The 25,447-nt window shown below is 43.1% G+C and overlaps 1 protein-coding gene across 9 annotated transcripts in view; it reads right to left on the bottom strand.

Moving 5' to 3' along the window:
• Nucleotides 1-11: 11 nt before the first annotated feature.
• Nucleotides 12-25,447, bottom strand: part of LOC135543535 (beta-adducin-like) — a 31,574-nt gene continuing 6,138 nt past the window's right edge. The window contains exons 2-17 of one of the 9 annotated variants that reach the window (XM_064970921.1): nt 19,298-19,509; nt 18,250-18,397; nt 17,849-18,000; nt 14,106-14,186; nt 13,631-13,780; nt 13,237-13,380; nt 12,855-12,953; nt 12,287-12,463; nt 11,631-11,876; nt 10,067-10,174; nt 9,862-9,948; nt 9,470-9,538; nt 9,100-9,226; nt 1,732-1,811; nt 807-909; nt 12-376 (exon numbers count right to left, since the gene is read on the bottom strand). In XM_064970921.1, the coding sequence (XP_064826993.1) occupies nt 312-376; nt 807-909; nt 1,732-1,811; nt 9,100-9,226; nt 9,470-9,538; nt 9,862-9,948; nt 10,067-10,174; nt 11,631-11,876; nt 12,287-12,463; nt 12,855-12,953; nt 13,237-13,380; nt 13,631-13,780; nt 14,106-14,186; nt 17,849-18,000; nt 18,250-18,397; nt 19,298-19,462 (2,001 nt within the window). In that variant the 5' untranslated portion in view covers nt 19,463-19,509 and the 3' untranslated portion in view covers nt 12-311. Of the gene's footprint in view, nt 377-806; nt 910-1,731; nt 1,812-5,477; nt 6,608-7,649; nt 7,688-8,143; nt 8,231-9,099; nt 9,227-9,469; nt 9,539-9,861; nt 9,949-10,066; nt 10,175-11,630; nt 11,877-12,286; nt 12,464-12,854; nt 12,954-13,236; nt 13,381-13,630; nt 13,781-14,105; nt 14,187-17,848; nt 18,001-18,249; nt 18,398-19,297; nt 19,510-25,447 lie in introns of those variants that run through there. The other 8 variants (XM_064970938.1, XM_064970946.1, XM_064970882.1 and 5 more) reach the window with 8 other exon arrangements.

Genomic DNA, 25,447 nt, shown 5'->3' with positions numbered 1-25,447 from the left:
ATGATCTGAATTTAAGTTTTTAATCTGAATCAAAAACACCTTAAAATTCATTATGAAACACATATTAACCCAGGCATGTTGTTAACAAGGCTCATTCTTAAAATAAATAAATAAAACTGATATTACAGAAAAAATTTACTTATTCAGTCGCATGAGTATTTGCAGAATTTATATGCAGTGCAGGGAGTCAATAAATAAAAAAGGAACAGACTATAAAACATTTTTTTTTTTACTTTATCACCAAAACACACAGTGTCACAGTAGAGACCACAAGGCTAGTACATTTTAGGTAACATCGATGAGTCTGCTGTTTATCCTACTTCAAGCAATGACGTCCAGAGGTCTGTTGAATCCACCTTTTCTGTTCGTGTACTGCCTGAAAAGAGAGGGGCGAACGTTACATCACTGCTACCCTTGCAGCACTTGTACATTACATCATCATCCACCAATAGGAGAGATGATCTGTCTGCATAGAAACACCTGCAGAAGTGATTGGCTCCAGTGAGAATGAGTACTGTTCAGACTGCTCAATATCAGCCAGGCCCTTGTGTCTTGCAGTTGCAACTGTTGATTTATAAACAAACCATGCTATTTGGCACATACATCAACAAGATATGCTACTTAATTACAGGTGGCCAGAATGTGATGGAAAATAAAGAATAGCCAAACATGAAGGACTAGATACTGAATATGCAGTCCCACTCATATGCAATATTATGAATACTAGATGCAGTCTATATTATAGCATTTACACAAATACTTGCGGGCAGTTTTGAATGTTATTTGTGAAATGATAAACCACATACCACCTCTTGTAGTTTCTAAAGAAAATGAATCAGCATGCCTGTATTTCCTCTTCTGGGACACATTGATAGCATGTGCATTGACTGTGCCATCGGTCTTCCTTCCCTGTTGGTAAAGACAGTCACATTAACACATCACACTTGGAAGTAGGTCAAGGTATCATCCAAAAACAAGCGATTGCCACCATTGAATGAATAGTGAACAATTACGACTTAAATTGTTTCAAATGAAAACATGTTCTCACAATAAAAACTGCTACACACCAATGGAGACCTACCCTTTTGATAAGAATCACAGCCCTAGCAGATTCCCTTAGTCTTATAAACTGTGAAGTGTCACACGTTCTTTATAATCACTATTATTACCATATGGTTCTTAGATCTGTGATTGTTGTTGGTGAAGAGCACTGTAAAATCAGTTTGGTTTATGAGCCTGAGCAAACTGCCACCCTGTGGCGAGTTGGACTATTTGGGCACTTACCTGCCTACAGCAGTGGTTCTCAAACTTCTCCTCCGGGACGTCACACATTTAATCATTTTATGGTATGGTGTAATGATGACGCTGATCGTGTTGCAAAACGTTTCGTCTGTTGCAAAAACCGTTAACTCCAAATGGAAAACGCGCAAACAAGTGTTTCTATTGGACAAATGCAGTTCGGTCCCTCCCCGTTTTGTTTGCTCCGTTTGCTTCTTAAAACGGTAAAATGTTACCGTAATGAATACACCCCCGAAGTAGCATATTTGATTCACTAATCAAGGGTTCGGTGTTAGTTGAAAACTAAAATACGTGGAACAGCTAGGAGTCACCAAGGAGAGGTTTGAGAACCAGAGGCCTACGGTATAATACAAATAAAATAATATCTATAGATATCGTTGACAAGCCTAACCAGGAACCTCTAGGTTTGAGACAAGTCGACAGAATCCTTACTTTTGTGGTGTCAAAGTTGCCGAAGCCCATAATCTTCATCATCTCAATCTCCTCTTCGGTTTTGCCCTGCATGTCTTCCTCTGTAAACAATACACACATTTTGACACTAAGCAGGTTTCCATCCAACCTTTTCATGCGAGTAAAGTACGTTGGATTTAAAAAAATGTCCTGATGGAAACAGCAAATATGTCCATAAACATTACAAATTGACAACACATGCCAGACAAGGTTGGATCTTTATGTGTCTGTAAAATGAATTATGCAAGAAATGGCAGTGGAAATTATTTTACGTGCAAATATTGAAATAAGCATCCTTTCTAAGTCCCACGACGATAGTCTATGTTATGTGATCCTCCCTCTATGAACTTTAAAGGGTAGTGAAAGCGTAGTGATGAGTTTGATGCTTCTTTTCAATAAATATCGAGCTTTTTATTTTGGTGACATGGATGCTTGCCTGCTGTTTGACAAATAAAAATTATATTTTGTCCATAATAATCTCATCATGTAGTAGGCTATACCCATACTGTATCATTAACTTGTTGGCTAGAGTGCACGTGCCCATATTATTTTTAGTTACATTTTTAGCTCTACTGATTATTTTGTAACGGAAACCATGAGAATGGTTTACCAAGAAGAAACATGACTAATTCGAGGTAAAAAGGGAGTTGGAGAACTCAACAAAAAAGAGCAGAGTGATTTATTTCTGCTCACTTTAATCTACTGTACAGGATGCGAACTGGTGAACCATGTAACTTGTCTTTTTTTAAATTGACTCGGTACATGGGAATTAAACCGCAAACGTTATTATGTGCCCTACGTTATCACGCACAAGTACATATGTTTTAATATTCACATTGGAATCTGTCGCAAATTGATTGGAAACCTAGCTAGTGACATGCAACAATAGTTTTTATCCATATCCCCACATAGGGCGTGCGTCCCAAATGGCAGATTTCACCATTTGAAACGCATCCAAATTCATAGCAAATAAACCACCCGAGATCTGATGCTACTCCGTTTATCCTTGGAATCCTTTTGATCATCATCACGCCTGTCCTTCTGCCTGGAGGGAGCCAGAGCGTAGTCTGCGAAGAGACCTAAAGAAAAGAGACAGCGATAGCTAGAGGACAGGTTATCCAGGCAGAGATCCTATTCTATATCATCTTCCTTGATGTGTACACTAATCATTTCCTCTAATGGACTGGTTTAAGAAATATTATGGAAACTGCGAATACCCTCCAGGCCATTCTAACACCAACGCAACGCTTTTAAATTCTTGAGGATTAGGTGAACAAGTGCACCTTTTGGGGAGAAGCATAGGGAATCAGAATGCTTATTCGTTGCTAAAGCGAACCTCGTTTTGGTGGGGATCGGCTTCTACTTCTGCCCATTTTAGTGCCTTCTTGTGAAGGTCTTCAAACAATAAACAAATTCAAAACCTCGACAATTTAACAGATCATTTCCGTTTGATTTCAGTAACCCCGAGTCCGCAGATGAAAAATACAGGACAGGATAAACGGAAGCCTTCAACACAGAAAGCTATCTTGACTGCCCCCTAGTGGGTGGAATCGATATGAACGAAAATTGCATGTGGATTTCGGTAATTCTATTTCTTATTTTTCTTCTTCTTCTTTGGGATTGGGTTGTCTGATCGCGTCCAATTTTTATGGTGTATACACACTGCCACCTACTGTAATGGTGTGAGAGGCCAGTCACGGCCTAACTAAATTAAATTATATTCATTCGTCCTGTTCCTCTAAGAAAGTGAAATAGAGCCCTCCCCCCACTACACCACCCAAACCCCATCCATCTTCTCTAAACCTTTCACACAATCTCTCATTATCTACGTCATACATTTCACAAAATATCAACACATGCTCCTCCACTAAACACGCATCACACAGGCCTGTTTCTTGTCTCCCTATCATCCACAGCGGCATTCTAACCTGTTTGCCCAAACCATAGTCTACTCCACATAACTTCCTCTGTCCTACATCCCACCTCTTCCTTTACTGATCGGTGCACGCAATAAAATTGCCTCCCCTTACTACTAGCATCCCACTCCCTTTGCCAAAGATCTAACCCATTTCCCAGATCATGGACTTGACTGGCGGCCCAGCGGGACCTGAATATCTATCCCCTCTCTCCGCACAGCACTCTTAGCCACCACATCGGCCTTCTCATTACCCTCCACACCCACATGGGCGGGAACCCAGCAAAAGCTTACCATCACTCCCATCCTCTCCAATCCCACTAACCTCACCATCATCTACACAAACAAGTCTCCCCAATCCGACCTGCTCGTCTTCACTGCTCAACATTGCAGCCGAATCAGAGCAGATCACCACTCTGAGTGGTTTCACCTCCTCCACCCATCTCAAACCTATCTGGGATGTACACCCACCCTACCACTGACTGGATTCTTTGAACCATCTATATCCTTAAAAACGAATAAAAACAACTATCTATAGCTCTCCACACACAGTCTGACGTCCTCAGCCCATTCTCTCCTGCCGTCAATCATGTCCACATCTACACTTGGTTTCGGAAACACCCGCAGAGGAATGGTCCCCAATGCAATTGCGGGCCCTATATCTCTCTCTCACCCTGTCCATATTCTACCACCTTCTGCCTGATTGTCCACCCATACGTCCTCTGCTTACCCACTCCTCCCTCCCAGCATCCCCCAGTTGCCGTGACCGCAGGATGTCCTTCTGAACTCCCTTTCAACCTCCCCAGTATGCTAATATCAGTTTGTCCCGCCTTATCCTCAGTGGGAGTTCCCCACTATCCACCTGCAATGCCTCAACAGGTGTCGTCCTGAAGGCACCCACACACAATCTCAGGGCCCTTGACTGTATCCTATCCAGGCGCTGTAGTACCGTTTTAGCTGCCAATCCATATACAAAGCACCCATAATCCAAAGATGACCTGATCAATGCCTGGTACACACAGTATACAACAGTGTTTGTCTATTCGACCTCCAATCATATCCTGCCACTGCCCTCATGAGGTTCAGCGCCTCCCCTACACTTTATTTAAATATACTCAACATGTCTCTTCCACGTAAGCCTCTCATCAAACCCCATACCTAAATAGTTCAACTTAGACATCCTACCTATATCCTGGCCGTATATTTGCTGCGTAACATCTTTAACATTCCAATGTATTCTTCTTTTTCTTCTTTGGTATTATGGTGGTCCGCAAACAAATGTTTTAGTTGCATGCCGCCGCCTACTGTATTGGCTGCATATCAGCCTACTATTCTGTAGTATGAATTCATTACACTGTGGAAAACAATTGCCCTACCAACTAACCCTACACCCATTAAAACGTCATCACTTTTCCACTACTTTGGCCCTATCGGATCCTGCACCAGGCCAGCAGCCTGGGAGGACGGGACAGTCTCATTTAAAACACCTTGTAACTCTTCTGCATTAAAATACCGTACACCCAAGTACTTCTCTGTCGCTGCCACCGTAATATCTATCATCCGTGAATTACATTCTATTCATATGGTACATTTGACAACCATGGCCATGGAGGCAAAAAAAGAAGAAACAAACGTATTGAAGCACGTTATTCCTATCACACGTGAGATCATGACTTGATAAGGCATATCTAACCAAGATGAATTATAAAAAAGGTAGGCAAGGTATATCGGAATGGCAACTTTACAGTACCTGAATCTCACATGATTAAGTGCAGTTGCTAGTGTAACGAACAACAGATCAAACCAAACTGGATTGAAATCAACTTTGATCTTTAATGACTGGTACATTTTAACCTTGCAACTTTTCACTTTACATTCTAATACGAAATAATACATTAAAAAACAACAAATATCACACATCAGCATTTTGATAACAGCTACTGATCATAAAAATAATTACAGCTGTAGAGGTATTTTGTACACATATTTCAAAGAAAAATTTGGGGAAGAGTGGAATGTTTAGTACCTTTTAGTTCGGCTTCAGTTTGCAACATCAAGCAACACGTTTCTTCCACAATGCTTAGATCATATCCTTGCTTGGTATTAGTGGCATTTATAGCTGTCAGCTTAATGTTGGGGACTTTTTCTTTTGTGCATTTATTTTCTTATTTGTCACTGCTGTCTATGACTTGAATAGTTAGTTTAATTGGAACAAGACTTCTGCTAAAAAAAAGAGCACGTTATTATACCTGCATAATTCTACATGTACTGCACCTGTGCTCGTATGTACATACCTGTCACCTTCGTCTGACTATTAAAAACGAATAAACATGACTAGGCCAGGGGGTGCCTATGAGGATACTTCAATGCAACATTGGTTTATATACACACGTATCAAGTGTGTTACTTCTTATAATAAATAGGGAGTGCATAATCCAGGTGGTGTTGTTGATTCCATTTCATTTAGAATGATGGTGGATTGTTTCAAGATCATACAGAAACAATATCGCCCCCCCAAAAAAAAAAACTGAATTAGAATTACTTCTAGACGTGATGAGTGACTGAGCTATACATACAGGAGACTTGAGTGCGTGTTAGTGTGTTTGCCTCCGTTGTATATGGCTAGAAGTGGAGGGTGCGTGTCAGAATCATTTTACATGTCCCCTCAAGTTTCAGCTTTCTCTTTCTGCTCTTTCTTCTTGCTCTTCTTTAGGAATGAGGGGGCCTTGAACTTCTTTTTCTTCTTAGAGGGGGACTTGGAAGGGGATCCCTCAGGGGTGTTGCTGGGCGGTTTAGCGGGTGGTGCAGCAGGGTTGGTGGAGGGGGGTGTAGAAGTGTCATTGGTAGACAAAGCCTTCATCCCTTTCTCCAGCTCCTCCGTGGTCTGCTTCTCCTCCTCTCCTTTCCCGTTCTGAACTGCTGTGGAGTCTTTCTTTGTCTCATCTTGCTCATTTATTATTGGAGTAAAACAAAGCAAAGGAAAAAACTATCAGAGTAAATAGATTGTTTTTGTGTTAGCTGCATGGAACAGTAGGGGAGAGTGGAGTAAGTCCATAGTATGCGGGAAGTACACAGAAAACCCCCACCATCGATATAGCCGTCTGTAGAGCATGCAAAAAAAACATCCTTCCTACATATATTTCAGGATGTTGTGTATCCCTGGAAATAAGCAGAATTCATGTAAAAACACAGCTTGTCCCCCAAAAAAGTGATACGGGTATGGGGTAAGTTGAGCCGCAGGACAGGGTACGTTAAGCCACCTTCTGCCCTGATTTAAATATTACCGCTACCTTTTTAAAACTCTGTCTTTATTTCCCTCAATTCAACACAATCCCTTTTTGTCTTTAAATCATTTTAAGCATATTTTAACACAGGCTTAACACCTAATAAACACTTTGTGCTGTTTAAAAACACGTTTAAATAGGCCAGGCCCTGTTGTTACCTCATATCCCAGCGATAATGTCTTGCATTACGCCTGGGAAGAAAACACTTACATTTGCTCAACTTGCTATTAACTTACCCCATGCCCACTGGCTCAACTAAACCCAAGGGAAACATTTTGAATATATTAGCCCACACATCTACAAGGATGCACTTTGCTCAGACATGTTTAAGACCTCATATTGAAGCTTATAGAGACCCCAACTGATGTATAACAATCTTAAAAGGATCTACTTTGGCTTAGATGCAAGCGTCATGGAACTTCTGACACAATAAATGAATTAGACTTGCTTACCACTTTTTCCATGTGGTTTCTTCCTTCACAGACTCCATGAAATGATGACCTCTTTCTAAATATTTGGTCAAATTATTTTTGGGGTATGGTTTCCGAGAAAAAAGGGTGGCACAACTTACCCTTTTGGCTCAACTTACCCCACTCTACCCTTCACTGCAGACATGTCATGTCATTGCAGTTGTGCCCAACAAAACATGCTTGGTTAATGAGAGTGCAACCATGTCTTACAGTTTGTTTCTCAGTACTTACTTACTATTGAGACAAGATCTCAGTACCAGAGGGGTGCCCTATGAGTCAGTATAGAGGAGCATAGACAAAGACGAACACAGAGACAGAAGGAGAGAGGTACATACAGTAGTTGTGAAGACAGATGGGCGTCACTAGACGGCGCTGAAATGTGACACATTTACAACAACAACAAACACCACCACACACACACACACACACACACATCACTCAGCCACTGAGCTTATTGTACAATATTCTCCTAATTGAGATCCATGCACGTAACTCCATACATTGATATCAATGCATGTTTAATGCGAACGTCCATGTTACATATCTCAAGTTAGGATTGAAATATTTAGGGAAATATTCAATGATGGTGAGCGCAACAAGGGTTGTGGAGACAACAGTACAGGGTCCCACATATTGTCATGTAGGAATTTGAGCGGTCCTTCTCCCCTGTATGCAAGGCAAGCAGAGACAGCTGTGTGTGTTCAGCACTGCAGGCCGAGTCTCACCTGAGGGTGGGGCATTGCAGGGGGTAGGGTTGTTGGTGGGGGGGGTAGCTGGGAGAGACTCCTTCTCGTTCTCCACCTCCTCCCCTACTGACGCACAGAACGACAGACAGACACAGGAGAACAGCGCATAGAGCTAATTCTAGTAAGCCGCGTGCAAGAGTTGTGAGGCAGAGTGAGAAGTGAATTAGGAATTGGTGAAAGAAAGGCACATTAACTGTACAGTGTGAGGTTTCATTGCTGTGAGTATAGCGAGCCTTGCCTGGCTACCCAAACTCCTTGCTCCTGGTCCAATTCTACACCACGCCCACGGACATTAGTCTCTTCTCCGCAATGAGCCTGGATCTGAGTACCTCCCCAAGGATTTATAGAAGGCAAACACATTCTAACCGTTCTGATTCTTGCCAGAAAACGATGGGTTGGGCCAGAGCCAGAGCCATAACACACATGGGTAAATACTCTGATTGGTTAGAGATGAACCAATCGCTGATGATTTTGTACAACACCCCTCATTTGGACGTCACCACAAACGACTTTAACGACGGCAGTCTCAGACTGAAGTATGTAGCGAACATAGCGGAATAATAAGTTTGAGTCATAAGGCAATAGCGAGCCAGTAGTAAGACACATTTAGAGTGAGGGATAGTGTCAGGCAACATTTCGAGAGCTTGGGACTCTAAGGTTCTATCTGCAAAAATATTATTCTGAGATAATTGGCTTTAAAGTTCCCGAACCCTCATTGGTTTGAATGGTGTCAGCAATGTTTTAAAATCTTTTATTCTTTTGAACTTCACAACATGAATTGGGATATTTAGAGAACTATACACACTGTAGGTAGCGGACATTGAACAGAACAAAGCTACGTCAGTAACAACAATTTGACAAAAATGCAGATAGAAACTAATAGTCCAAGCTCTGGATTTAGTGTGAGGGATAGTTTTTGGGAGCAGTGCACTTACCATCTGTTTGACCTCCTGCTTTCCTCTGCACCTCCTTGCGGTACTCCTCCAGCTCCTTGTCTGTCAGCTGGTTAAACGGGTTGGGGGTCTCCGCCTCAAGTGTCGCAAGTTCTGCCGGGTCTGGAGACTAGGATGAAAAGGAGAAGGAAAGGATATTACAATTGTTTTGCTTTTGATAATCACTGTCGACCCAAGAGGCTTCCCATCTCATTTCAATTTCACACTCAAACGATTCGTTCCCAGGAAAGTTGAACATTGCAATATCTTCCAAGTCTTCTTTGCGTTTGCTCTAAGAAGAGCTCCTTGGTTTAATCGTCTTCATGGTTCATGATTCCCCCTCTCTCTCAGACTATCTTATTTATTTGTTTACCTTTACTTTGATGCTTTTGTTGACTGAGAGCACACTCTTATTTACAGCAACATGCAGTTTTTTCTGGACCTGGGGAAGATTAGCAGGGTGGAGGATGAGGGGTTAAATGAATGAATGAATGAATGAATGGACTTTACAATGAGAAACAGGGGAGAAAGGATGATTAGTGGGGATGGTTAGGTGGCCAAAGTAGCTTCTGCAGCTGGGTTAGGAATCGTATTTAACCAAGACAACAGGGTAAACAACCCATCTCATGCGACAAGACCATAGGGCCTCAGTTTAACACCTAAGACAGAAATACCATACATCAAATGAAAATGTAAAAAGCAAGAATTCATACATACTCCAGCACTAGTAAGCACATCACTGTAGACCTAGTACTCGAGCCTTACCAGTGGACTACCGTCCGTTATGACACCGGCTAGTACTTGGGACTGGGGTCCTGCTGTCTTCATGTCCTGACGGTTCTGCTGCCGGATCTGGAGATACACAACAAGAACCCGAAAGGCTGAAAACCCAACACCCAACCATGTGATCCCTGTAATACATCCATACTGTGACATCATCACTCATTGGGAGCAGTTAAGGCAGACGTACCTTATTTCGTGTTTCCAGCACCTCTTGAGGGTTGGTAAAAAGAGGAACAAACTGATTTGAGTTCTCAATCTTGATGGCTCCTTGTTGCATCTCTTCTGTCTTCAGCCACTGAAGAAAGAGAGATGAGTGTTGAGGGTCAGGAGTTCGGCTGCATGACCCATCCCATAAACATTGCTTCAAATGCTTTTGCCCCATCAACACGTTTGTGCTTTCAATGACATTTTCTGGGGACAAAGTTGATCTTATATATGACAGTGTGTGAGTGAGAGAGAGAGAAAGGCATTGGGCTGGGCAATGTGCCTTTCTCGAATGACATCCTCCTAATATTCTATGGAATCCAGTAAAGAATATTTCCACCATGGTCATTTCTCTCTGAATGCATGTTTCACTGAAATCAAGACGCAACAATAACCATTATTTTAAACCAGGGTGTTATACAGTGTTGTTGTCATTTTGAGTGCAGTGTTATTATTATCACGTGTTCTCAGACAGAGAAACACCCCTGCAGTGACTTTCTTTTCCTCCACCAGAGGGCAGATGGCACTGCAGTAATCAACACCAGTACTGGGCTTTCCCCTGCAATGCAGAGGACAGAGGAAAGAGAGGTTGGGAGGTACAGGAGAGAGAGAGACAGGGAGAGTGGGAGCTAGTCTCCTCCCCCTGCCTGATGTAAGAAGGTCTCTGCCTGGATGGTATTGTTCTGTCTGAAAGGACTCCATTGCTGGAGTACTCTATAACAATCTCTCCCCCTGAGGTACGATAGCAAACACCCTGTTTTAAACACCTTTTCACGCACACAAATAAAGGTTGCATCTGCATCCATTAATTAGCCACACACACATAGCCTTTAATGGCTGTTCAATTCAATTGCATTAGTGGAAATTCTAATATAATAGATATTTAAAATAAAAGCAACAATGTAGAGGGAACATTGCCCTCAGATACTTACTGTGGTGTGCTGGTGTCCGAGGCTGGCCCTCAGATACTTACTGTGGTGTGCTGGTGTCCGAGGCTGGCCCTCAGATACTTACTGGGGTGTGCTGGTGTCCGAGGCTTGCCCTCAGATACTTACTGTGGTGTGCTGGTGTCCGAGGCTGGCCCTCAGATATATATTGTGGTGTGCTGGTGTCCAAGGCTTGCCCTCAGATACTTACTGGGGTGCGCTGGTGTCCGAGGCTGGCCCTCAGATACTTACTGTGGTGTGCTGGTGTCCGAGGCTGGCCCTCAGATACTTACTGTGGTGCGCTGGTGTCCGGGGCTGGCCCTCAGATACTTACTGTGGTGCGCTGTTGTCCGGGGCTGGCCCTCAGATACTTACTGTGGTGCGCTGGTGTCCGGGGCTGGCCCTCAGATACTTACTGTGGTGTGCTGGTGTCCGAGGCTGGCCCTCAGATACTTACTGTGGTGCGCTGGTGTCCGGGGCTGGCCCTCAGATACTTACTGTGGTGCGCTGGTGTCCGGGGCTGGCCCTCAGATACTTACTGTGGTGCGCTGTTGTCTGGGGCTGGCCCTCAGATACTTACTGTGGTGCGCTGGTGTCCGGGGCTTGCCCTCAGATACTTACTGTGGTGCGCTGGTGTCCGGGGCTGGCTTGGTCTTGGTTCACCCTCAGGTAGGAGTTGGGGGTGTTGAGCCAGCGGGTCTTCTCCAGTTGCTGCCGCTGGGCGTAGGGGTGCTGGCGGGGTAACGGGTGCACTCCCTCCTCCTCAAACTGGAAGGAGTGGACTGTGGCAGGGACCTCCACCTCCCTCCGTGTCCGAGAGCGCTCCAGCAGCACGGGGAAGCGGTAGGCGTAGCCGGTACGGTAACCCTGGAGGGTGGGGAGAGGGAGGTTTATAGGAAGGTTTTTGTCTGATTGATGTATTGTAAATGTCCAATGTCCAGGGGTAAAAGTGATCCATGTGATCCACATCCTGGAGGGTTAAAGTAGGTAAGACCTGTCTGGAGCCCTTTTAGTCTCTGCACATTCTATGTACTGTTTATCCAGTGTTGTGTGTGGTGGATGTTAATGGATTCGTGCAGGGGGACACACGTGACCTGTTTGATAAGATCCAGTGCAGTGCATGTCATAAACAGCATTTTACCTGCCCTAATGACTTTCCCCATTCCACAAAATTGACCATGCTTGTAGCATTGTAAAGCAGTACTCTACATTGAATCATTCCACTAAATTGAAAATACTTCTAGCATTGTAAATGTGCTTCTGTCTTTTGATCTCACCAGGTTATCCAGAGTCCTCATGAGAGCCTCAAACTCGTGCTCCCCGAGTCGACTCTTGGTCAGGGGGCCGAAGGTGGATCCGGCCCAGCCCACGGTGCCTGCAGCGTTGGGTTTGTGGGTGGAGCGGTCCAGCATGATTAGGTTCTGCTCTCCTCCAGCACTGCACAATGCTGACACCTGTCAGCACAACACAGGATTGCAGCAGTGTGTTATGCTTTGTGTTTGACAAGCATACAGTTACAGTACTGCACATACAACAGTCACAGTACAAGGGTACTAAGGCAAGGACAAGCACTCAGGAGTGAAACTGTCAAAGCTGTGCATGTGTGTGCTGTTACTCTCTCTCGTACACACACATACACAGACATTGAGCTATGAGTCTGGCAGTTCTCTCCCTCTCCCTCACCCTCTCCCTCTCCCTCTGTCTTTCGCTCTCACGCACACACAGTCACTGAGCTATGAGTCTGGGAGTCCTCCTTCTCTCTCTCAGTGTGGTTGTCAGAGTTGTGCCTCAAGCCTTTGGCAGGAGGGAGCAGCAGAAGCGATGTCAGTACATGTGTCTCTGTACCTGGATCTGACAGGCAGCCTGTATGTGGTAGATGGTGTAGAAAGCCTCCTCCACTGACTCCCCCAGGGCCACGATGCCATGGTTTCGAAGCAACAGCACCTAGGAATAACGATAGACTTCAGCAAGACAAAAAACGTAGTAAAACCCTCTTTTGCCTAAGAGTATTATTATTTTTGTTCATTATCTCTCATTTCCTCCTCTTTCTTCGGCCCTGTCAATGCAATTGTTATTGTTTAACAAATATATTGTTGTAACTAATATATTGTTGTAACTAATGTTTTCCCTATTTATGGTGCCATTTTTTTCTCAAGCAGCAAATTAGCAGTATCAGGACAATCACAAGCCTGTTCCGTTAACCCTTGCTCTGCCATAATGTTTTCACCTTGCAGGTGGGCCCGAGACTCTTCTGAAGCTCCACCCGGTCCTCCTCGTTCTCCATCAGCCCATTGTAGTCATAGGACGCCACCTCACCCACCAGCAGAGCCTCATGGGACAGTGGCAGCAGGCCACACTTCATGGCGGACACCTGCACACCCAGACAACTATAAGTCACATTCTGGAATGAAGGATTTGACATGCTTTTTCAACACTGGTCATCATTAAATGTGAATAATGTCTATATCTTATACTAAAAAGTATATTCTTTAGTTCTACCTAGTCCTAAAACTCTATTATTTTAGAAATAACATTTGAGACTTTGTGAATATATGTTAATGATAGTTCTGAGTGTGCCCTGTCATCTAGGCAGGGCCCCAGTGTGTGTATGTGTGACTCACGGCGGCAGTGGCGGGGGTGTGGAGGTGCACCAGACAGCGTACGTCTGGCCGGGTAGAATAGATGGCTGAGTGGAGGCTGAAGGAATCCAGGTCTACCCCCAGGGTGGTGCTGCCCCTCTCCACCACCTCCCCAAGGATATTCACCTTCGCCTGGGATGACAACAACGCAGAGCAACACAAGCATTAGAGCTCAGTGTCACATTCATTTATATTTGTGTAATGCCTATTGCAATGCGTATTGTTTATTACAATGTTCAACTGTTGTTGAAGGAGTTCTGTGATAACAGGGGCAAGTTAAAATAAGCATCAGTGAGATGACTGCATAGTTAGTGCTTACGTGTATCGGCCAGTATATAAAAGTACCGTTTACGTTAGCAGCTAAACTCAAATGTGGATCAGGCTATTTACATAATAACCCACAGCAAGTAGAGAGGTTCGCTTTATGACTGTGGAGCAGAATTAGTAGTGAACTCACCAAGCTAGAGGCAGTGACCTCACCATAGGCCAGGCCATTGGGCAGAACCAGGAAGTGCTCCTGTTCCTTACTGACACGCAGCTGACAGGAGACAACACACACACACACACAGCTCTGTCAGATACCAAACTTTACGAACAGGGATAGAGAAAAGGAAGGGATGGATAGAATGCAAACAGAGCGAGAATAAGGACAAAGGTTAAAAAAAAAAAGATACGAGTGAGAGAAAGTAAAGGTAAAAACTGAGATGTTGTCCTTTTAAAATGAGTTACACAACGGCATAATCAAGTATCTGCTCCAAACTTTCAAAACCTGCATACAATTTTACTCTCATTGATAGGGCTGTGGCGGTCAGCCGGTGATTGTCAAGCAAATAACTGCCGCTCTCACGGTAATTGACAGTTCATTAACATAAACACATTTAGCATCTCCTGGCTTCCACGCATAGGTCTGGTGATGCAGAGCTTTGAAACAACTACATTTTAGAAAGTCTAATAAATCAATGTAATATTGCCTACACCACATACAGCCTTCACAATAAATCCATTATTTATTTTAGACAGATCTAAAGAAGCATGATATGAAGAAAATGTAGTCTATTTGAGAAGAACAGAATAGCATAGTCTGAGTTGTCCTTATGTTAGGTCCTGATCTGGCTATACCATATGGCTGTGGGCTACACTAGTTCATTTAGCAGACAAGATTTGCTTAGAATTCCATATCATTATTTTATAGTATGAAGAATACAATTGAACAAAGCTGAATAAAACAGAAAGGATATTTTCTCCAAACGATTTGAGGGAGTGTGCATTCTGTGTTGAGCGGTTAACAAAGAAATACTTACTCCTATCTGCTTAATTTAGAGTTATAAATGTAATGTTAGTTGTTCTACAAACATTGGGCTATGTTTTTGATTTTTAATACATTGTAAGGCTGCATGATACGACTCTAATGATATGAAAAAAGTTGCTTGAAAAGGCATGAGCTCTGCTTTGTGTTGTGTGCAGTCTGTACACACTGCATCAGTCTCTCATTCACAATTTGACAAGCACTTGATAATGCCTAGAATTTCACGGTGGCATCCCCTTTGTGTGGCCGTAATGCCCCCTAAAAAAAATCCATGCCTTTTGCGGCTAGTGGCTATTGTGCCCTTCTCCCTGAGTACTGCATGCTCCATCACATGATCGGGTCTTTCACACAGGCTACAAGTGAAGACAGACACATCAGGGATGCAACTGCACACGTCCTTATCCAATTCCGAGGTGCTTATTGAAGAACTGTCCACATTTAATTTTTGTCAGCCAATAAGATTGAGTAGGCCTAACGAACCACAAAAGCACTAGCCTATGTCAATCTACCATCCCCCATAGTACAAAAGTCAACCTAATCTATTCCTTGCAAGAAATAAATATTCCAAACATAGTCTGGGACAGTTGTGGGACGCGATCGATTTTTATGCAATGTGGCTGACGCAACAGATCAGAACATTTATCTTAAAATATTGATAAACTATTAGGCTATTTCTTCACATTATAAGGGCAGCAATGAGCTCATGGTAGTAGGCTATAAGCGCAAATGTTCCATTAGCAGGAAAACACCTTTATCAAAAGTAACCACAAATGCAACTATGCACGTAATGCTTTTATTATAAAAGGTGCATTTTTATGGTGAAAATGATCTTCCCCAAACATGAAACTCACGCGCTGCTTATGTATGCCAGTTAGGCTCTACATACCTTGTAAAGTGGATTAATCTCCTTAATTTTAAGAAGTTATTTGGCCACTTTAGTTGTGATACAAAACTTATTAAAACATATAGGCCTATGGAATAGGCTACATGTGTGACTATGATTAGAAAAAGTCGCAAGAAAAGGGCATTGTTTCTTATGCTGGGCATCATTCACTGATAATATATACTACAAGTGATAGGCTAATATTGTCACCCATCAGACTATTCTTGATTTAACCTCTTGATGCTATGGGGGCGCTATTTCATTTTTGGATGAAAAACATTCCCGTTTAAACAAGATATTTTGTCACAAAAAGATGCTCGACTATGCATATAATTGATAGCTTTCGAAAGAAAACACTCTGACGTGTCCAGAACTACCAAGATATTTTCTGTGCGTGCCCTAGAACGTGAGCTTCAGGCAAAACCAAGATGAGACGGCATCCAGGAAATGAGCAGGATTTTTGAGGCTCTGTTTTCCATTGTCTCCTTATATGGCTGTGAATGCGAGAGGAGTGAGTCAACCCTTTCTGTCGTTTCCCCAAGGTGTCTGCAGCATTGTGACGTATTTGTAGGCAGATCATTGGAAGATTGACCATAAGAGACCACATTTACCAGGTGTCCGCCCGGTGTCCTGCGCCGAAATTGGTGCGCAAAAGTCAGCTGCCAGTATTTTTCCATGGGATTCAGAGAGGAAAGCAAGCTTCCACGAACGATATATCAATGAAGAGATATGTGAAAAAACACCTTGAGGATTGATTCCAAACAACGTTTGCCATGTTTCGGTCGATATTATGTAGTTAATTCGGAAAAAGTTTGACGTTGTAGGTGACTGAATTTTCGGTTCGTTTCGGTAGCCAGACGCAATGTAGAAAACGGAACGATTTCTCCTACACACAGACGCTTTCAGGAAAAACTGCGCATTTGGTATGTAACTGAGAGTCTCCTCATTGAAAACATCAGAAGCTCTTCAAAGGTAAATTATTTTATTTATTTGGTTATCTGGTTTTTGTGAAAATGTTGCGTGCTAAATGCTACTCAAAATGCTATGCTAGCTTTGCATACTCTTACACAAATTAGTCAATTTCTATGGTTCAAAAGCATATTTTGAAAATCTGAGATGACAGTGTTGTTAAGAAAAGGCTAAGCTTGAGAGCAGACACATTATTTTCATTTTATTTGCGATTTTCAGAAATCGTTAACGTTGCGTTATGCTAATGAGCCTGAGGCTTTAGTCACGATCCCGGATCCGGGATGGGGAGTTCCAAGAGGTTAATCTTGTCTTTACATATACTAAATAATATATGTGTGAAATTTGTTTTGATTTAGAATGGACCATTATTATGCACCTGTATCGAAACAGAGGCAGCGGGAAAAAATACATGTCATCTATGCACTTAAATAGCGAATGGAGGACGCTTTTTCCAGTGGTTTATTTTCATGCCAGCCAGGTAGGCTATACTCCTGTTGTAAAGATAAGCAATGTGCTTAATATTAGGAAAGTTGAGAAATACATATAGTCGGCCTAGCCTATAGAAAGCTGATGGGATCCTCCTATTTTTATTAGCGGCCATCACTCTGTTTTCTCCGGCTATAGAAATGTTCCGCAACATGAGCTCTCATGAAGTGTTTGATTAGATCTTCGATTACATTTGCGTTGATGTCAGAGTGATTAGAGGAACAATAGAGTGCTGAGTACCAGGCAGTTAGCAAGTTTGGTAGGCTACTAATGACTGTCAGCAGCATCAGAGCTTTGAGAAGCCTAATTACCGGCACTAAACGGTCATGTGGAATTTGACTGCCTTCATGACTCGTGACTGCCGGTGTGGCGGTAATACGGTCACCGCAACAGCCATACTCATGGACATTGTAATGGTAATGATGGTACTAAAAGCATCTCTTAGAACAGTAGTGCTTTTTGCATTGTCAAAATAGGGCTCTAAAAGAATGAAGCAAAAGAATGATGGAGAGAAAGAAACACAGAAAGAGAGTGTCAGCTAGGCAAGTCTACTCACGGTGAGGCAGGTGTGGCTGAGCTGGGCCCAGCCGTAAAGGTCCAGAAGGCGGTGGACACTGGCCAGTTTACAACGCATCAGCCTCTCTCCCTTCACCATGCCGCTGGGCTCCAAGCCATGCAGGTCGTTGATGGGCGTCACCATCATCATGCCTACACAGAGAGAGAAGTCAATAGCAGATCACCGAACATTACCTTGTGTGTGTTTTTTTTATCTGTTGGTGAGGCGATTCAGGGAGTTATTTGTCTGTGTCTTGATGTTAGAAATCGATTGCAAAATTTCCCTATTTGTCTCAATGTCTGGGTGACGTCTATTTTAACAGGAGTATGTCTATGAGTATGTTTGTGTGTGAATGTGTGTATGTGCGTGCGCATGTATGCGCGCGTGTACCTGTACAGTACCTGTACTGGAGGGGGAGGCGGACAGGGCGGCAGGTGAGCCATGAGAGGCCATGTAATCAGCTAGCTGCCTCAGAGCCCAGAGGTTGGAGCTGCTGCCTCCCTTCTTCATCTGTTCCTGGATCAGAACATCCAGCTCCTCACGGAACGACTGCACACACACACACACACACACACACACACACACACACACACACACACACACACACACACACACACACACACACACACACACACACACACACACACACACAACCACACACACACACACTGTTCTATTAGTCTGCATGCTGCTAAAATGCACACACAATTAGCCTGAGGGCTAAAACACTCACCCAAACACACTCACAAATATTGCATAGAGCAGCATAGTTCCTAGAGCAGACAGACACATCAAATGTTCACAATAAAAGGCTTTTAAACCGCATCATCTAATGCATTTCTCTCTTGCCATTCATTAGCACTGTCCGCTGCTACTGCCTATCTTCACAACTCCAGGCCTCCTTTTTGTGTCCCTCCCACACACACGGCACATGCACACACACACACACACACACACACACACACACACACACACACACACACACACACACACACACACACACACACACACACACACACACACACACACACACACACACACACACACACACACACACACACACACACACACACACACACTATGGCAAAGGCTCCCGTATGCAGCTGTCAAGTGGTGATTCAGAGCAGATTAAATCTGAGCTGTGGAGATAATCATATCTTTGGAGATCTAATAAGGGGGAAGGGAGAGTGGAGGGCAGAGAGATTGGACACAGGGTGTACATGAAAGGGTGGAACGATGGGATGGGGGGGGGGGTCAGGGTAGAGTGAGTAAGGGATGTCCATAATGCAAAACTGAAGTGGGACTTTTTAAAACCGCTCCTTGAAAAGTTATGTGAATATGCACAAACAGACACGTGTGTGCGCTCACACAGACCCAAACAGACTGGACGCACACACATGAACACACGCACGCACGCACACACACACACACACACAGTGTTCTACTCACCGGGCTCTGCAGGAGGCTGGAGACACGTTTCTTGTGTTGGGGCCCGGAGGAGCCAGGTGTAGAGTGCTGTGGAGACACAAGAGCCTCGAGGACCCCATCATTAGGGCCCCCCTCGCTGGAGCTCTGCTGCACAGGTGTGCCCTTAGGGGTGGGCGTGGTGCTCATCTTCTACTGCTTACAAGGGGGTGTCACAGGACGTGGGGTGGGGAGAGCTGGGAAGAGGAAAATAAGATGAATTAATTTATGTTTCAAATAGATAGATATACATTTAGAAAATAGAATTTTAAGTCATGCTAGTGACGCACACACTTAATTTATGCAACAATAAATACAGTGCATGAATGGACTGTATTTTTTGTTGTTTTTATTGTAATCTACTGTAGGTACCAAGCCTCAACTTTCAACATAGACATATGAGTTTACCTCCCACCCCAAAACCAGGGATGAGATATTCCACAGAGTAAAGCCTGTGTGGGATGTTGGCTAGCGGAACCAATAGGAAGTGGAGAAATGCAGCATTTGCAGTAAGAGCTCAGACAGAAACATTACAACACCCGCCAGCAGGAAGTCAACTCAATCATAGAGGGCCAGTAATGGGAGAACCAGTAAAGGCTTACCGTAAAGGTTTTCAAAAAGAGCCAACCAACCCTCCCCCAGTGAACATACACATTTCTGCTAACAGCAGATAAGACCACAAACACGCCCTCTCTCCTGTGCTATCTGAAACTACTCTGATTAGCCACATGCACAGTGCCTTCAGAAAGCATTCAGACCACTTAACTTTTTCCACATTTTGTTACATTACAGCCTTTTTCTAAAATTGCTTAAATAAAATAATTTATGAGGTATTTACAAATTTCTTACAAATAAAACACAGAAATACCTTATTTACATAAGTATTCAGACCATTTGCTATGAGACTCGAAACTGATTCAGGTTCATCCTGTTTCCATTTATTAACCTTGAGATGTTTCTACAACTTGGACTACACCTGTGGTAAATTCAATTGATTGGACATGATTTGGAAAGGCACACACCTGTCTATATAAGGTCTCATAGTTGGGAGTGCACATCAGAGCAAAAATCAAGCCATGTTGTCGAAGGAATTGTCCGTAGAGCTCCGAGATAGGATTGTGTCGAGGCATAGATGTGGGGAAGGGTACCATAAAGAATTCTGCAGCATTGAAGATCTCCAAGAACACAGCGGCTTCCATTATTATTAATGGAAGAAGTTTGGAACCACCAAGACTCTTCAAGGAGCTGGCTGCCCGACCAAATTGAGTAATCGGGGAGAAGGGCCTTGGTCAGGGAGTAGACCTAGAACCGATGGTCACTGACATAGCTCTAGAGTTCCTCTGTGGAGATGGGAGAGCCTTCCAGAAGGATAACCATCCCTGCTGCACTCCACCAATCAGGCCTTTATGGTAGAGTGGCCAGGCAGAAGCCACTCCTCAGTAAAAGGCACCTGACAGCCCACTTGGAGTTTGCCAAATGTCCCCTAAAGACTCTCAGACCATGAGAAACAAGATTCTCTGGTCTAATGAAACCAAGATTGAACTATTTGGCCTGAATGCCAAGCGTCATGTCTGAAGGAAACCTGGCACCATCCCTACGGTGAAGCATGGTGGTGGCAGCACTATGCTGTGGGGATGTTTTTCAGCAGCAGGGATTTCGAGACTAGTCAGGATCGAGGGAAAGATTAACAGAGCAAAGTACAGAGAGATCCTTGATGAAAATCTGTGCCAGAGCACTCAGGACCTCAGACTGGGGCAAAGGTTCATCTTTCAACAGAACAATGACCCTAAGCACACAGCCAAAACAACGCAGGAGTGGCTTCGGGACAAGTCTCTGAACGTCCTTGAGTGGCCCAGCCATAGCCCGGACTCAACCCAATCGAATATCTCTGGAGAGACGTGAAAATAGTTGTGCAGTGACGCACCCCATCCAACCTGACAAGGCTTGAGAAGAACTGCAGAGAAGAATACAGGTGTGCCGAGCTTGTAGCGTCATACCCAAGAAGACTCTATGCTGCACCAAAGGTGCTTCAACACAGTACTGAGTAAAGGGTCTGAATACTTATGTAAATGTAATATTTCAGTAGTTTTTTCAAATAAATTATCAAAACTTTCTAAGAACCTGTTTTTGCTTTGTTATTCTGAGGAATTATGATTGATGAGGAAAAAATATATTTCACGTGAAAATAACGTGAAAATAACATGCCTGGTATTGTAGACATCTCAAGAATAGGCAAACATGGTGATGAACTCAGATAATAAATGCATATTTAACCAAACATACAAATCTATGTGCATTTCTCTGAATTATGAAAATGTATATATTGGTTGAACTATCCATTTAAATAGTCAATGGTGAATTTCAGGATATGCACTTTGTGTTGGTAAATTTTCCCAAGCTCCCAAACTGTTTTGACCCATAATCTGTAAACATTCTACTACTATCTAAATCAGTGGTGGCTCCTCCTCAGTGAATTTCATAAAAATAAAATAGTGAAACATTTAAAAAGTTGTCCTTTTTAGCTTTTTAGTCACCAGATAACTAATTAAAACACACTGTTTTACAATGAAGGTCTACAGTAGCCTCAACAATACTCTGTAGGGAAGCACCATGGTGTAGCTGGAGGACAGCTAGCTTCCGTCTATGGAATCCATATCCGTCTTCCTCTGGGTACATTGACCTAGAAGACTCATGGTTCTCACCCCCTTCTATAGACTTACACAGTAACTATGAAAACTTATGGAGGACATCCTCCAACCTATCAGAGCTCCTGCAGCATGAACTGGCATGTTGTCCACCCAATCAAAGGATCTGAGAATGAATCTAGTACTGAAAGCATAAGCTACAGCTAGCTAGCACTGCAGAGCATAAAATGTGGTAAGTAGTTGACTCAAAGAGAGAGAAAGACAATAGTTGAACAGTTTTAAACAAATAATTTTATTCAAACGTGTAGAAGCAAGAGAGAGAGAGAGAGAGAGAGAGCGAGAGAGATAGATTTCCTTGTATTTCTTCCACTTTACTTACTTCGGTAATTAATGCAGCTAGCTAATTTAGCCTACTCAAACCCAGCTCAAACAGCGAGGGATTCTCGCCAGTGTAACTGCTAAACTGCTTACTGACTGTACGCGGTACTGGATGATTGTAGCGGGTTTACTAACGTGTTTGTTCTATTAGCTTTGTTGACTATGACGTTACTTTAGCTAATATGGTGACAAAAATGTAGGCTGTTTTTAACGGTTACCGGTTATGATATGGTTTGGGATAGAAAGTATTTTTTTGCCTGGTCACAGACATCTGATGTGTTGTGCATTGAAATCCACAAGCAATGGGAAAAAGTGAGAGGAAGAGAGCATGTAGATGCAAGAAGGAATACAATGTGGCTGCTATGAGAGTGAACTGTGTTTACGTGTGATCAAGGTTGTATTCTGTTGAAAAACGTTTCTGAAATGGAAGCAAACGGAGCAAAACGGGGATAAACATACCTGCACGAGAAAGTCTTGTTTGCAACTTTAGGACTAATGATTACACCCTAGATCAGCTCGATGCAGGCAAGAGTGTGAAAGGCAGTATTGAATATGTCACTCTCTGTCCTTGTGTCACTGTCTTTCACCTCAAATTTTTCTCTCGACGTGTGCACCTATGTTGTAAACTTTCATTCATAGGCTAGGTTGTAGCAACCTCATGATGGGTATAGAGAAAATTGAAGCATCATGTAGTAGGCTAAACCTATCAATGTTACATTGAACTGGGTGAATGGAATATGAATGACAGCCATCCAATTTGCTGTAATAGAAATAAGGTCATGCTCATAAAAAAATAATCACCCTCCCTCATCTTAAACTGCACCGACCGCCACTGATCTAAATGCACTCTTAATTCCTCCTCCCTAATGCATTAAATCTACTCCCAAATACCAAGTCACTCCCACCACCAGGCCTAATAGTATGGATGAACTGCTGCCCACAACCTGTCATTTGAAGGAATTTTTTCTGTGGTGGTACAAACTTGAAATAACCTTGGTACACAGAAAGCATTGTGCACTATCACAGAAAAATCTTAATTATGTGTACTGTAACACCACATTCAGGTTGATTTTTCATCATTTTTAATACAGGTTACTTATTTATTTGCCTAAGCTTTCCATCCATTCCCTCTTTCACTTCAGCAGTGATAAATTCATGAACTTATTTGACGAAAAGATCATGATCATTAGAAAGCAAATTACAGACTCCTCTTTAAATCTGCATATTCCTCCAAAGCTCAGTTGTCCTGAGTCTGCACAACACTGCCAGGACCTAGGATCAAGTGAGACACTCAAGTGTTTTTAATACTATATCTCTTGACACATTGATGAAAATAATCATGGCCTCTAAACCTACAAGCTGCATACGGACCCTATTCCAACTAAACTACTGAAAGGGCTGCTTCCTTTGCTTGGCCCTCCTATGTTGAACATTAAACGGCTCTCTATCCACCGGATGTGTACCAAACTCACTAAAAGTGGCAGTAATAAAGCCTCTCTTGAAAAAGCCAAACCTGGACCGAGAAAATATAAAAACTATCGGCCTATATCAAATCTCCCATTCCTCTCAAAATGTTTTGAAAAAGCTGCCTTCCTGAAGACAAACAATGTATACGAAATGCTTCAATCTGGTTTTAGACCCCATCATAGCACTGAGACTGCACTTGTGAAGGTGGTAAATGACCTTTTAATGGCATCAGACCGAGGCTCTACATCTGTCCACGTGCTCCTAGACCTTAGTGCTGCTTTTGATACCATCGATCACCACATTCATTTGGAAAGATTGGAACCCCAAATTGGTCTACACGGACAAGTTCTGGCCTGGTTTAGATCTTATCTGTCGGAAAGATATGAGTTTGTCTGTAGATGATTTGTTCTCTGATAAATCAACTGTAAATTTGGGTGTTCCTCAAGGCTCTGTTTTTGGACCACTATTGTTTTCACTATATATTTTACCTCTAGGTGATGTCATTCGGAAACATAATGTTAACTTTCACTGCTATGCGGATGACACACAGCTGTACATTTCGATGAAACATGGCGAAGCCCCAAAATTGCCCTCCCTGGAAGCCTGTGTTCCAGACATAAGGAAGTGGATGGCGACAAATTTTCTACTTTTAAACTTGGACAAAACAGAGATGCTAGTTCTAGGTCCCAAGAAACAAAGAGATCTTCTGTTGACGCTGAGAATTAATCTTGATGGTTTTACAGTCGTCTCAAATAAAACTGTGAAGGACCTCTGCGTTAATCTGGACCCTGATCTCTCTTTTGACGAACATACTGTATCAATACTGTTTCAAGGATAGCTTTTTTCCATCTACATAACATTGCAAAAATCTGAAACTTTCTGCCCAAAAATGATGCAGAAAAATGTATCCATGCTTTTGTCACTTCTAGGTTAGACTACTGCAATGCTCTACTTTCCGGCTACCTTGGATAAAGCACGAAATAAACTTAAGTTAGTGCTAAACACGGCTGCTAGAATCTTGACTAGAACCCAAAAATGTGATCATATTAGTCCAGTGCTAGCCTCTCTACACTGGCTTCCTGTTAAGGCATGGGCTGATTTCCAGGTTTTACTGCTAACCTACAAAGCATTACACGGGCTTGCTCCTACCCATCTTTCCAATTTGGTCCTGCCGTACATACCTACACATACGCTATGGTCACAAGACACAGGCCTCCTTACTGTCCCTGGAATTTCTAAGCAAACAGCTGGAGGCAGGGCTTTCTCCTATAGAGCTCCATTTTTATGGAATGGTCTGCCTATCCATGCGAGAGACACAGACTCGGTCTCAACCTTTAAGTCTTTATTGAAGACTCATCTCTTCAGTGGGTCCTATGATTGAGTGTAGTATGGCCCAGAAGTGTGAAGGTGAACAGAAAGGCACTGGAGCAACGAACCGCCATTGCTGTCTCTGCCTGGCCGGTTCCCCTCTCTCCACTGGGATTCTCTGCCTCAAACCCTATTACAGGGGCTGAGTCACTGGCTTAATGGTGATCTTCCATGCTGTCCCTAGGAGGGGTATGTCACTTGAGTGGGTTGAGTCACCAACATTATCTTCCTGTCTGGGTTGGCATCCCCCTTGTGTTTGTGCCTTGGGGGAGATCTT

Source organism: Oncorhynchus masou, chromosome 1 (genome assembly GCF_036934945.1).
Source record: "Oncorhynchus masou masou isolate Uvic2021 chromosome 1, UVic_Omas_1.1, whole genome shotgun sequence".
In the NCBI taxonomy this organism is placed as follows: Eukaryota; Metazoa; Chordata; class Actinopteri; order Salmoniformes; family Salmonidae; genus Oncorhynchus; species Oncorhynchus masou.
This window is presented reverse-complemented; position numbering and strand designations above follow the sequence as displayed.